We start from the raw sequence: 11,747 nt of genomic DNA, 5'->3' as shown, positions 1-11,747 counted from the left end.
CCAGAGTTTGTTCCGGTTGTCGGTACTCCTCCGTGTTTCCGCCGGCGCTATCCTCAATGTGGTCCATTCGTCGCCGATCATGTCGCCGTTGTGCCCGCCGTCGTGCTCGCTCTTGTCGCTGTTCCCTTCGTCGACTCCACTGGTCACGCTCGCCCTCTTCCTTGACATTCTTCAGCCGTTGTTGTCCTCGTGACTGCAGGACCAACGCTTGTGCTTCGTCCCGTCGCTGAGCTTCCTCGCACATGACTGCGAAGACCCCGCCATCCCCAGGCATGAGCATCTCGGTTTCAGCAGAAGGTCCCGTCACTCGAAAGTCCTCCGGTGCTATCCCATCGTCCTTCTTCGCTTCCTTCACTTCCACCAGATCCCCTGTGGTTGACGATGACGCCACCGTCACTGGAGCCGGTCCCTCTGTGTCATCCCTGTAAGCAGGTTTGTCCGCATCCGGTTGGGTTCTGTCCCCGTCGGGGAAGGTCGTGGCTGGCCCCTCAGCTACTCTAGTACTCTCATTGACCCCAGTGTCGAATGTGTACCCCGCACTCACATTATTCCGCTGGTATTCGTCCTTGCTGTTGTTTCCGACGTGGGATCCAGGCGCTCTGGCTCCGCCATCCCCAGCATTTGGTCCTCGATCTTCACCAAACCGCACGCGTCGTTGCTGCCGCTTGTCGAGCTGGATACGCAGCGCTTGGTTTAGGGTTTCCCCCGCCTCTACCGTCTCGGTTAGGTTCTCGACTTCCCCTCTCTCTTTCTCCACTGAACGTCCGTCTTTCAACTGAAACTCTTCAGTCATCTCTCCCCCCCCCCGTACCGGTCGGACCACCCGTAATTCCAGCACTCTATCCCCTCTTTTCAGCCGCCGCTTCTTCTCCCGTCCACTCCTCTGCTTCAAAGGCCGTTCTTCCTCTCTCAGACTTCCCCGTGGTCGCTTCGCATGATGCAGGACCGGGGCCCCTACACCCGCTGTCCGTTTCCCGACCCGCTGTTATCTTTCTGTTCTTCATCGTCAGCTTGGTTCACTACAGGACCCGCGTCTTCCATGTCAGCCTTCTTTAACTTACACTCGTATGCGTGATGTCCCAGACCGTGACAATAGTAACACATGTCTTCCGGTCTTGACGTGGAAGTCCTGATTACTGGTCGTTGCTGTCCCCGCTGGTCTAGGTATCGCTGGTGATTCTGCATTCTCTCCTCCTTAGTGCGTAGTGGTTCCCGACTACTGGACTTCCGTCCCCCGTACCATGTCTGTTGCGACTGCTGGCTGACATTCTGACTCTCCATCTTCCTCGCTTTCCCCGTCGTGCGGCTAGGCTTACTGTGCTGATCTGTCCGTGGTCCTTGAGCTTGCGTGGAGGGATGTCCTTGGGCCGAAGCGTTATTGCATGTGTTCACCTCGTACCCTCTGGGTTCCACCTCTGCTGGTACCAGCCGATAACCCACCGGGACAACTGCATTCCACTGTCCTCCTCCAGGCAACACGGTACCTCCGCCTCGTACTTCTATCCGCCCTTCAACATCATACCGCGGCTTAAGACCCGTGGCTAACCCGAAGTCACCGTAGCCAGTCACCACAGCTCCCAGGTTGGCCCCATTTCCCGAATTACTCCCTCCTGCCACTTGTCCTGCAAACACTCCCGTCGGAACCAGTGGAGCTGCTCCATGTGTTGCCTGCGGGGCTGCCACCCCTCCTGTCACCGTCCGTGCGTCATGTGCCTGGATAGCTGCTAGTAGCCCAACCCCATAGCCTTCGCCATACTCTCCAACTTGGTCGACGGCCGCGTTCACCGCTTCGTTCAAGGTTGCTGGTCGGTGCCCTCGAACCAAGGTCGCGTGCCACTTGTTGCTCATTCCACCCAAGAAGGAGTCTACCAACCACTCATCATCTACGGGATTACTGGAGGCTATCTCCCGGAGTTTCTGAGCGTATTCAACGAGTGATTCTCCTCGCTGCTGTGTCCTCTGCCGTAGCCGAGCTACCACTTCTGGATTCGATCGTTTGACCTTGTATCGGTCCCTCAGCATTTGGCTTAACCTGCCGAAGGTCTGGTTCTCCCAGTGCTCAAAGGCGTCCTCTACCGAATCGTACCATAAGAGCGCTTCACCTTCTCGGCTCGCCACCATCTCAATAAACACCTCGTGTTCGCGCCATTCGGTTCTCAAGTTACCTGTCGCCGCAGCTCATTCTTCACTGCCTTTAACCATGCTTTAACCGTCAACTTCGGTTCGTCCAAGCTTTTAAATTTCGGCAACCGGAGTTTCTTTTCCTGCCGAGGTGCCTTGTAGACCCACGCTGGTGTCGACGGGGCTGCGTAAAGCGGTGCAGTTGCTGGGGGTGGAGGGGGGGGGGGTACGGGTAGCGCTGCCGCCCGTTGTCCACCCTGAGCTTGGTAGCCGCCCCCTACTCCATCTCCTGCTGGTCCTGGCGGTGCCTGTCCTCCTGGCTGCCCTCCGTCTCCTCTCCCGTCATCGCTACTACCACTGCTTCCCTCTCCATCATCGCCTCCAGTATTAGCAACGATACCTGGCCGAACTCGCGGTACTGCTTGAGCCGCTGGATCCTGTGGAATTGGTGGGGGTTGTTGAATATGTAGCACTTGTCGAACAGGCGGGGGTTGCTGCTCCTCGTCTTGCCCTTCCCGTAAATCCACCATGACGATATCCTCGTCATCATTACCAACTCTCGGCGTCTGACCCGTAGTAACTCGAATGTTCGCCGATGTAGCCACTGCACTACCACGTAACACTGCATGCGACTGCTTCGAAGCCGCTCTCGGTGTGCGAGGCGTACTTACTTGTGCCACCCGCCTCTCTGCTCTCTGCTATCTGGGTGTATTAGCTCGCGGCATCCTCCTAACGTCACTCAGCTAATTTCTCCTGGCCCTGTAATACACCGTAATACGTTTAGTACGCTTCCTTTTGACCTCACTCCTTATCTGTATCTGAGTGGGGATCACGACACTCCTCCGTATCATCTACTACTGTTTCCAGTCAATGGATAGGCCTGTAGTGCCTAGTGCCCGTATCGCACCACCTGTCACTGTGTAGGTGTCCTCTGGCTTTGGTTCTTGCCCTCTGTGACTAGGCTCGCAAAGCCTTTCAACTTTGCCCAGAAAGCCACTGTAATGACCACCATGTCGGCTACCCGTCCTTTTACGTATGGAGTCCAACCGAAGGGAGCCAGGTGACATACGAGCCGGAGCTAGAAGTAGCATGATACCGGTGACCAACCGGCGGACATTCTGTCCACAGAGACGGCTAGGGAGAAGACATTTCCGGCAGCTACGGGTACGGGGGTCCCGTAGCCCGTCCTCATGCACTCCCGTTATATAGCGTGTAATATACAGATTGAACTACACCTTTCACTCACTTCAGGTGCATTCGACAGTCGAGACGCGAACGATACGCATCACAACTTGCACGGTTGCTAGCCGTGATCCCCGCCACTCTGCACACCCTCCTTCGTCACCGCTACCGCTGAACTCTATGCCTACCTTGCCAATTAGTCCAAAAGGTCCCCACCAGCCTGTATTGCTGTCGAAATGGAGCCGCCCTTCCGGAAACCTCCGCTGCTGTTGGGTAAGGCTGGCCCGAATTGCCACAGAACCTCACAGGAATACGTTTCTTAGCCGCTATCTTCTGTCTGAGCGTGCAGAATTGTAACTGAGCGGTGGGGTCGCGGCCGCGGCCCTAACGCTCCCGTAACTACTGCTCACTGTAGCTAATCCTATCTTAACTATAGCGTCCGCTACTCCCTTCGATATTCATGCTAAACGGCTCCTTGCTGGTCCCTTTCGGGTTCATCCGTTGCTAGTCGATGTCTTCTTCCTGGTTCATATAGTCTGGTCCCTTTTCCGCTTGTCGCGTCGTCCCTCCCCGCGATCTTCCACCGTCTCTGGTATCCGTTAACTTCAACGTCCTCTGCTCTCTCGTCCGGTGCCCGTGGTGCCGTGGTACCAACCGGTACTTCTCAGTCACCGGCTGCCCATAATCCACTTCAACCTCACTTTCTTCACTCGTCGGTCAGATCAATGATCTCAGCGGCGCGGACCTCGGTATCACCTGTCCACATTATCTTGCGTTTTACCCAAGCGACACCCTGGATAGCTATTTTATCCGTATCGATTACTGTGAGCATGTCGAAAATTCCGAACGACATGGCAATGGAAGCCTCGTCGTTTGGCATGCCATACTCGTTTAGTTTCCTTCTACACGCTTGCTTGAAGTGAAACAAGCAACCGACAATGCGTGTAAAAGGAAACAGACCCCGTATAGCAAGAATCATGGCACCTTCGAAGTCACACACGACATCTCCAAGCTTAATTTCCTTCCTTTCCCAACGCAAACTCGATGCAGGTGAACATTTTAGTGTACAGTGTTTCTGTTTTGTTCGTTGCCAACGTGAAAAATACAGGCACAAACAGCTCTGTGTATTAGTCGTACATCATTAGTGTCACAAACGGATGGAAAATCTTATGAGTGCAGCGAAACGTGCCATCGACAAACACATGGGCACCGTCAATACGAAGCAAATTGCGAAGCTCAGGGTGCGACCAGCCAACCAGCCTCTCAATCCCTGACTTTTTTCTGCTTTGCTCTAGTGTCATTATGCCACACGTACTGGAACTGAAAAAACCAAGATCACTTCCAGATACTTTGGATCTCTCTCTCTCTCTCTCTCCTCTCTGGACTCTCCAGTAAAGGAAAAATATTGTTTCCCGATTTTGAGTTTCCAACACGTGAAACCACTCGCTTACGAGAGAGACCGCGAACATCACATGTCGAGTTTTCGTAAAACTTTTTGTATGCCAACGTCCAAATTTTGTTTGCTGAAATATCTTGCTCAGCTAAATCGTCGACAAAAGCATTCATTTCTTCTTTTACATCGAAGCAGACCGAATCATCACTTGCCAAACCAGCTACGGGTCTGCTTTTGCATGTATGTGGAACTGAGTTCTTAAAGTCGTAGGTCATAGTATCAGCGTAGAAGTACAAGACTGCACAGCTTTGGCTTTCTATAGAAGCTGCATCTGTAAGTTATTTTGACTGTTGAAATGTTTGCACGAGTGTACTCAAAACCCTGGTGGTAAATTTTGATTTTACCATCGCGGCTTTGCTGTTGGGAAAATGTCTGCGGCGATCCAACCCGTGGGGGACGACCAGGAGAAGCCGGTATCAATGCTTGATCCTCGACAGCTTGGTCAGGCTACCAACACAGAGATAATGGGCTGGATGCGCATGAACCTGGCGCAGATGCCAAGCGCAGCGTCGGGAATTGGATCTGTATCGGCGTTGCTGGTTGTGTTAGAGAGAAAGGCTCGTCTAATGTCAACAACGACGCTTCATTCTCTTCTTGTGTGTGGTGAGGACTTGTTGAACGGGTTAGCGGACGAGATGTAGGCGCGTATCGAGCTCTTAGCCCTTTGGATGACGAGAGTGAGCGGCTCATCAGCAACCGAAGGAGTTTCTGACAATGATCGCCCAACCTTCACCCGCTGAAGTGTTTTCATACGGCTTCGTTGGTTACGTTGGGTATCCAAAACTATTTAATAATAGGCTTGTGAATTGGCTGCTTCACGATGAATCCCTACTTTGGCTTCGCACTTGTAGAAGCATCATTGATCTTTAAGCTTTTCTTGCGTGACCAACGATTATTAGGACACGTGATAATACGTGATCAGCTGGATTGGTCACGCGACCAAAGTCAATGATTATGGCATGACCAAAGTCGTCAGTGACCTAGTATATAACCTGCTCTCAAGCCACTACTTGTCAAATATCTCTTGCAACCACAAAGCCATGACCTACTCTGATGACTTTCGCTGGAGGGCCATCGTTTGGTTCACGTCTACGGAGTGTCTATTGAACACATTGCATCGCTCCTTGGGCCTAAAGAGCGAACAATTCGTCGGTGGTATGCTCTCTTTCTAGAGCGAGGGACGGTCAACGAGCACAGTGAGCAAGAGCGGAAAGTGCGATGGCCAGCAAACGTGCTCGCCTCTGTTACCAAGGATGTACAAGAGCATCCAACTTTCTACATTGAGAAGCTCCGCGAACATATCATCGAGCAATTCCCGTCATCCCAGTTGTGTCGCTGCTTAAATTTCCATCTTAATTTCAGTCGCAAAGTGTTGGAAAAGTCTGCTCGTGAAGCCATTCCTGCTGAAATTCAAGTTTACCGACAAAAATTGCTGCCACTCTACCCTAATCCGGAACAACTAGTTTTTCTTGACAAAACTGGCTAAGGACGAACGTCAGCCTCCACGAGCCCTTCCATGAATCTGACCAACTCGAACCACTAGTGTTGCCACAGCGCGCTCATGCAGTACCCGCAAACCATCAGCGTCATCACGGATAGTTTCTACTGACCACGGCGTAGTCGCAGTAACACCTCGAACGACGTCAACGGTTTCTGTAGACGAGCGTTGGTTTGCTTCGTGGATATTATTCATGTATCGCGACAGTAGGGGGAGATGAGAAAGCTGCCAAACGTATAATGAGTACGCTAGCACAGGCAAAAAAAGAACAATGGTAGAAAGTTCAGATTAGTTAAGCAAAATATATAGGCCACAGCCGACCAACCTTATTACCACCTCGCAACACCTCTTTCGTAATTATTGCAGGCACACCAGCTCCAGCCTGTACCTCTACATCTGTCCACCGACCCCTTGGCAATCAGAGCACTTGTCACCTTGCCCGGCGACGCGTAGTCAAGGAACTTACCAGCCAATTCGGCCAGTTTCATCTCCGCAGCATCGTCCGGACCAGAGCCGAACTCCTTCTCGAGGTCACCGACTGGTCCGAGATAGGTAGCTAAAACCGACAGCAAAAACCGTGAAAGTCACAATACCTGCTTTTACTCAAAGACCCGGCAAAGAGATTTCCCAGCATACACTGTGCGATTGTCTTTCCTGGAATCCACTATGGATACACGGAGCTCCCCACATTCGATGGCAGTGCCCTCACTCGTTTTAACTACAGGTGGCTTCAGAGTCTGAGTCAGACTGTCTCTGATAGAGTCCCGCCAATCGGCAGTCACTTCGGGGCTTGAACGGATTGGAAGGTGCAAATCCTAAGTTTTATTACCGTATAAGAGATCTCATACTTCGTTCTCCATTTTTCTGAAGTTGGAGATAGTAGCTAAATTGTTTCAGGTTGGGGGATCCCACTCAGCCCCTCGTCAAGCTTGAGCATCTTAAAGACGTCGTCCGAGGATGTGGTTTTAGTTGACAATGCCTTACGGTACTTGCCAGCACCGTAATCACATCATCAGTCACTACGACTTTCGGTACAGTGCCTTTCATCCAGCTTTTGAGGTAATCGGAGACACTGCGAATGTCCATTGCTCCACTCTCCACGCCACCATCAGCCACTTTGGTATGCGATCGCAAAGCACGCTTGGGTAGCAGTGTGGTCATTATTGGAGCTCAACTGGGAAACCGTCGTCACCGCTGCAGCTACAAAGATAGCAAGCAACATAAGCATGAGCTGATACCGCATAGCGTTTGAATACAGTCGAGAAAATGATGGTGGTAGGCGCCAAAGATCAATTGTAAATGACCGGGCGGATCAGAACATGGGGATGGGCTCACCCTGTGGATTACTCCTGGAACAGTGTGATTTGACGCAACAGTGTTCATTCAATAAGCATTCTCTTACAATTATCCGTGATTGGTTCACGGAATATCGTGTTGCAGATCTGCAACACTAACGGTATTGTTTTAACAGAAGATGACGTTTGGAACTAGTATATTGCGATACGGCGTAATACACCGTGGAATACTTCTTCGTTTTAACACCCCTTGCGTGCTAAAACTGCACATTTTATAAGAGCCTGTCCAATCACAAAACTTACCTGATAGCATTCTATACTGTGATAGGACGAGGCAGTTGTTGGATGGAAGAATTATAGCTCCAAGGTTAACACCAGCAGGTGGTATATATAGAGTATTTCTCTTTTCTGTCGATTTGTGGCGAACTTAACAACCTTAGGTATACCGGAGTCGGGTAGTGTGAGCTACTCCGGTACATAACAAAGGTCTACGAATCTACGTTATTAATGATGCTTTTATTTTGTGGGCGGGACACACAGCAAACTAAGCACATGCAGTTTATGTACAAATTGTAATACCGCCCATGTATCACGTACGTGGAAACAACTGTTTGCGAGCGCAACTAATACAATGCCATCCTTTACTAATAGTTTGCCGGATAATCGTACAATGTAGTTTCGTTGATATTCTGTTGCCATTTTCCTTCAGTCTTCAATAGCCACCTTGGTTGACGAATATCAACTCAATGCGAGCCGTGGCGAGAGTGTTTGCGCTTCTTTTGTTTTTCACGACGGCTCTGGCCTCGGTGGACAAGCCGAGATTTTCACAGTCGCATATCCGAAGCCTTTTCCAGCCACTTCACCTTCGCATCATCCTCACAGGGGATTCAATGCAGATCCACGGACAGCTTGTCTTCGACGTTTTTGCCAGCCCGGTTCTGTCTGCCGACAACTCCAGCGTACGCTACGATGGCGTCGCCACATTTATTGAGGACGAGAAGGAATTTACGTACGTTCTTGCAGATGGAGCGGCATACCTCGCAGAGAGTTCACGTGTCCAAAACCACATCAAGCGGAAAGTGAGATGTCTTTCAACGATCACCCCCTTTGATGAAATTGTGTCGGCGCTAAATAACCTCACGGTTACTCCATACTCAAGCATTCAAGACATTCCTTTTGACTGTGCAAGCAAAACGGCGTACACGACATCTTTCGGTGGTGAGAAATTCGTTTTGTGCCAGGCCCGTGATGCAGATTACGGTTTTGTGGCATACAGTGATGTTGTCATTATGGTAGTGGAGTATATGAGCGGTGACCTCAACATATCTGCTCCGACACCCACTGATGGAGCAAAATACTGTAAGACTGTTGTGGAGGCTACCACAATTGGTCCCACTGCTCGAGCACTCCTCACTGGTTGCGTATCGACGTAGGCCGAAAAAAAAAAACACGCTAACGAACAAGATAAAATAATGTCAATTTCGGGATCTCAAACCAAGATTTTTTTTTTTAAGTTAACCATTCCACCCTGAATTAGAAACCACATGATTGTTGTTGTGAGTTTACTCCCATTCCCCAAAATGACACACCGGCACATACGATCTATTCGTTAGAGCGGCGATTTCTTTGGGCCGTCGGGCTGAATTAACATAACTGTTAGTCCAGTATTCTCCCTCAAAAGGCTCATCCAAATATAAAACTAGATCAGGTGACAATATCTAGATTCAATTCTGCTGCTAACACATTTTAGGGGGATAGCAAGCGTAGGCTAGCTACGGGAAACCAACGAGGATTAATCTAAGGAGTTAACTTCAGTTAGGACAGGGTTGGTGTGTTTGGCAGTGCTTTCGATAAAGAAACATTTTTTTTCTCCAACACTGTCTACGACGCCGACCATCTGATCCGTATTAAAAAGTGATGGTACAGTGACGAAGAGTTGTTTTTGAATTTATTGCTCCACAACATGTCCCAGCCCGCAGCGTGGTGGTTGCGGTAGCGATCACTAGGTTAAATAGGACTATTCAGTGAAAGGACTGCCGCCGGATCAATTAAGTAACGTAAGCATCACAATTTATTTTTCCACCATGTAATAATGCAGCTTCCTAATTTATTGTCTGTACTGGAGGCATTTGGTGGAATATCTACTCTCGTATTGCAACCTTCACGATTGAATGGTTGGTACCTTGTACCGATTACACCTTCTCAGACACCGGTAGTTCCGACGGTCTGCATGCAGAGTATGCGACATACGCAACTCTGCTATGCTATCCTAATATCTGCGATACTTCAGAGTTTGCGGACCCCACAACCAACATCTTTTTCAAGAGCTTCCTGGCAACCAAATGTGACCCCAAGTTCGCAACAAATTTATGGTTTATTCAAGGAGGTCCCGGACATGCTTCCATTGGCGGTGAGTTTATGTTAGTTTTTGTGCTTTTTTCTAGTATATACTGACGCAGCCTCTATTCCTAATGACAGTGGAAATCGACATGCTGGAACTGCACCCGATTCTGAAAGGAGAGCTAACATGTACACGATGGACCATGGCGGAACTGGGCGAAGCACTCGACTAGACTGCGTAGCGGCTCAAGCGACAAGAACCAGCTCCCCGTTGGGAGATGGTATTGCGATCTCAGAAGTTAGTGGGCGTAGCAACGCATTAATACGGAGATCTCGCTTCATTCTCGATGACAAGCGCTGCCACTGATCTTTCGGCATTTATTTCCGACCACTCCAATGGAGCTAGCACAATCGTGTACGGGGCAACCTATGGCGCTGCTGTGGTGGAAAGGCTGATACATTTGGCGCTTCCTACAGTCACAGGGTATGTTATGGACAGCATATCCACAAGCTCAGGAGCGTATCTCAAAATTTTTGAGTACATGTCAACGTCGGATACTGACTTCGGTGAAGTCCGTGATAAGGTTCTTTAGCTTTGTGAACTGGATCAAGAGTGCAGAACCTACTTTAACTCCTCGGGACTTTCCACAACACTAGAAAGTTTGTTTCACCGGTTCGACAGTAACCCAAACTCGACCTGTGCCGCTTTGGTAATTGACACAGACGATGAAAGGATCGACGAACCCGTCTGCAAGTAGCTCACTCATTGCTGACCGACAGTCGATAACTGTTCTAGGTGCACCACAAGTCCCAAACTTCTCTCAAAGCGCCAGCCTCAAAATGAGGCAACAAAAACAGTTGAGCCTTGTACATTCGCATCAGAACGCACTTCATATCGTATGTGCAAGAACAGAAAATAGCTAACATTGATAAAAATCTGGAAGTATGACCCCCACTCCATTCTACCCGCTCACAGAATTACTGCGCTAATTCCCTTCAATGTGTGGCGCTTAACACCAATGAATTTCTGAAGGGGTCAGCTTAGAAAAGGATTTGGCCGATGACGACGAAGAGAGGGAGAAAAAAAATCTTGGAATATTTGAGCCATTCAAGTAAGCATTTCATTCATAAAGAACATAATCGGCTGTATTGCAAAAACAAAACACGCAGCTGAACATGGTTCGGCAGGAAACACTTTTAGGGAAGCAGCTCAAAGGTCTTGCTAAGCTTCAAGCTGCACAGAGCTTGCAGTACCACCACGAAGCGCTTCGATCTCACTATGTCAGAGGTCTCGCCATACCACCCAATAGCGCCTGAATAGGTAACGTCGCAAAACGTCTGTCTTTGCGTATGATGCACAGTTTCATGATAAATCAAGTTAAACACGATTTCGTAATAATTATCTTGAAAAATAAGTTTTGTAGAATGGAGATGCTAATATTTCGCACTTCACCTGTTTTTCCCAATAAATCTCGATCACTATGGCAAATCACCAGGTCAAAGTTGGGACAAGTATTGTGGGTTCTACTCAAAATCTCCATGGGCGGTTCTTTGAATGAACCTCCCCCAAATCGCCCAGCGTATACAATTCCATCGTAACTGGTGCGCTGGGGCTTGCCCGATTGGGGTTCTGTGATGAACTCCCTGGCCACGCTGAGGCCGGCGTACGCGCCTGGCGGTGGCTGTACTCTTCTTCAAGGGCCACTTGAATCGCCTCTTCGAGGGTGCGTGACTGCACCCGGAACAGCTGAGTGTGTGCCGAGCCCACTCGAAAGCCGTCCATGAACTATCATCTTGATGCGTTTTATTACAGTCGGTAGCCCACTAGGGATGCCGTAAGCTCCCGCATCTCTTGGAT

The 11,747-nt window shown here is 49.7% G+C and overlaps 4 protein-coding genes across 4 annotated transcripts; 2 read left to right on the top strand and 2 right to left on the bottom strand.

Moving 5' to 3' along the window:
* Nucleotides 1-2,156: 2,156 nt before the first annotated feature.
* On the bottom strand, nt 2,157-2,651 carry PPTG_15811 (hypothetical protein; the record flags this gene model as incomplete). Its single annotated transcript, XM_008913563.1, has 1 exon — nt 2,157-2,651. One exon carries the CDS (start codon nt 2,649-2,651, stop codon nt 2,157-2,159), a length of 495 nt encoding a protein of 164 aa, XP_008911811.1.
* Nucleotides 2,652-5,124: 2,473 nt separating this feature from the next.
* On the top strand, nt 5,125-5,397 carry PPTG_23850 (hypothetical protein; the record flags this gene model as incomplete). The annotated part of the gene is made up of 1 exon (XM_008913562.1): nt 5,125-5,397. One exon carries the CDS (start codon nt 5,125-5,127, stop codon nt 5,395-5,397), a length of 273 nt encoding a protein of 90 aa, XP_008911810.1.
* Nucleotides 5,398-6,251: 854 nt separating this feature from the next.
* PPTG_15810 (hypothetical protein) lies at nt 6,252-7,415 on the bottom strand (the record flags this gene model as incomplete). Its single annotated transcript, XM_008913561.1, has 3 exons — nt 6,252-6,502; nt 6,643-6,810; nt 7,244-7,415. 3 exons carry the CDS (start codon nt 7,413-7,415, stop codon nt 6,252-6,254), a joined length of 591 nt encoding a protein of 196 aa, XP_008911809.1.
* Nucleotides 7,416-8,295: 880 nt separating this feature from the next.
* Nucleotides 8,296-10,122, top strand: PPTG_15809 (hypothetical protein; the record flags this gene model as incomplete). The annotated part of the gene is made up of 3 exons (XM_008913560.1): nt 8,296-8,908; nt 9,756-9,959; nt 10,028-10,122. 3 exons carry the CDS (start codon nt 8,296-8,298, stop codon nt 10,120-10,122), a joined length of 912 nt encoding a protein of 303 aa, XP_008911808.1.
* Between the last annotated feature and the right edge of the window lie 1,625 nt (nt 10,123-11,747).

The sequence above is a fragment of the Phytophthora parasitica genome (assembly GCF_000247585.1).
Source record: "Phytophthora parasitica INRA-310 unplaced genomic scaffold supercont2.54, whole genome shotgun sequence".
NCBI lineage: Eukaryota > Oomycota > Peronosporomycetes > Peronosporales > Peronosporaceae > Phytophthora > Phytophthora nicotianae.
Note: the sequence above shows the minus strand (reverse complement) of the source record. Positions and strands in the feature narration are given on the sequence as shown.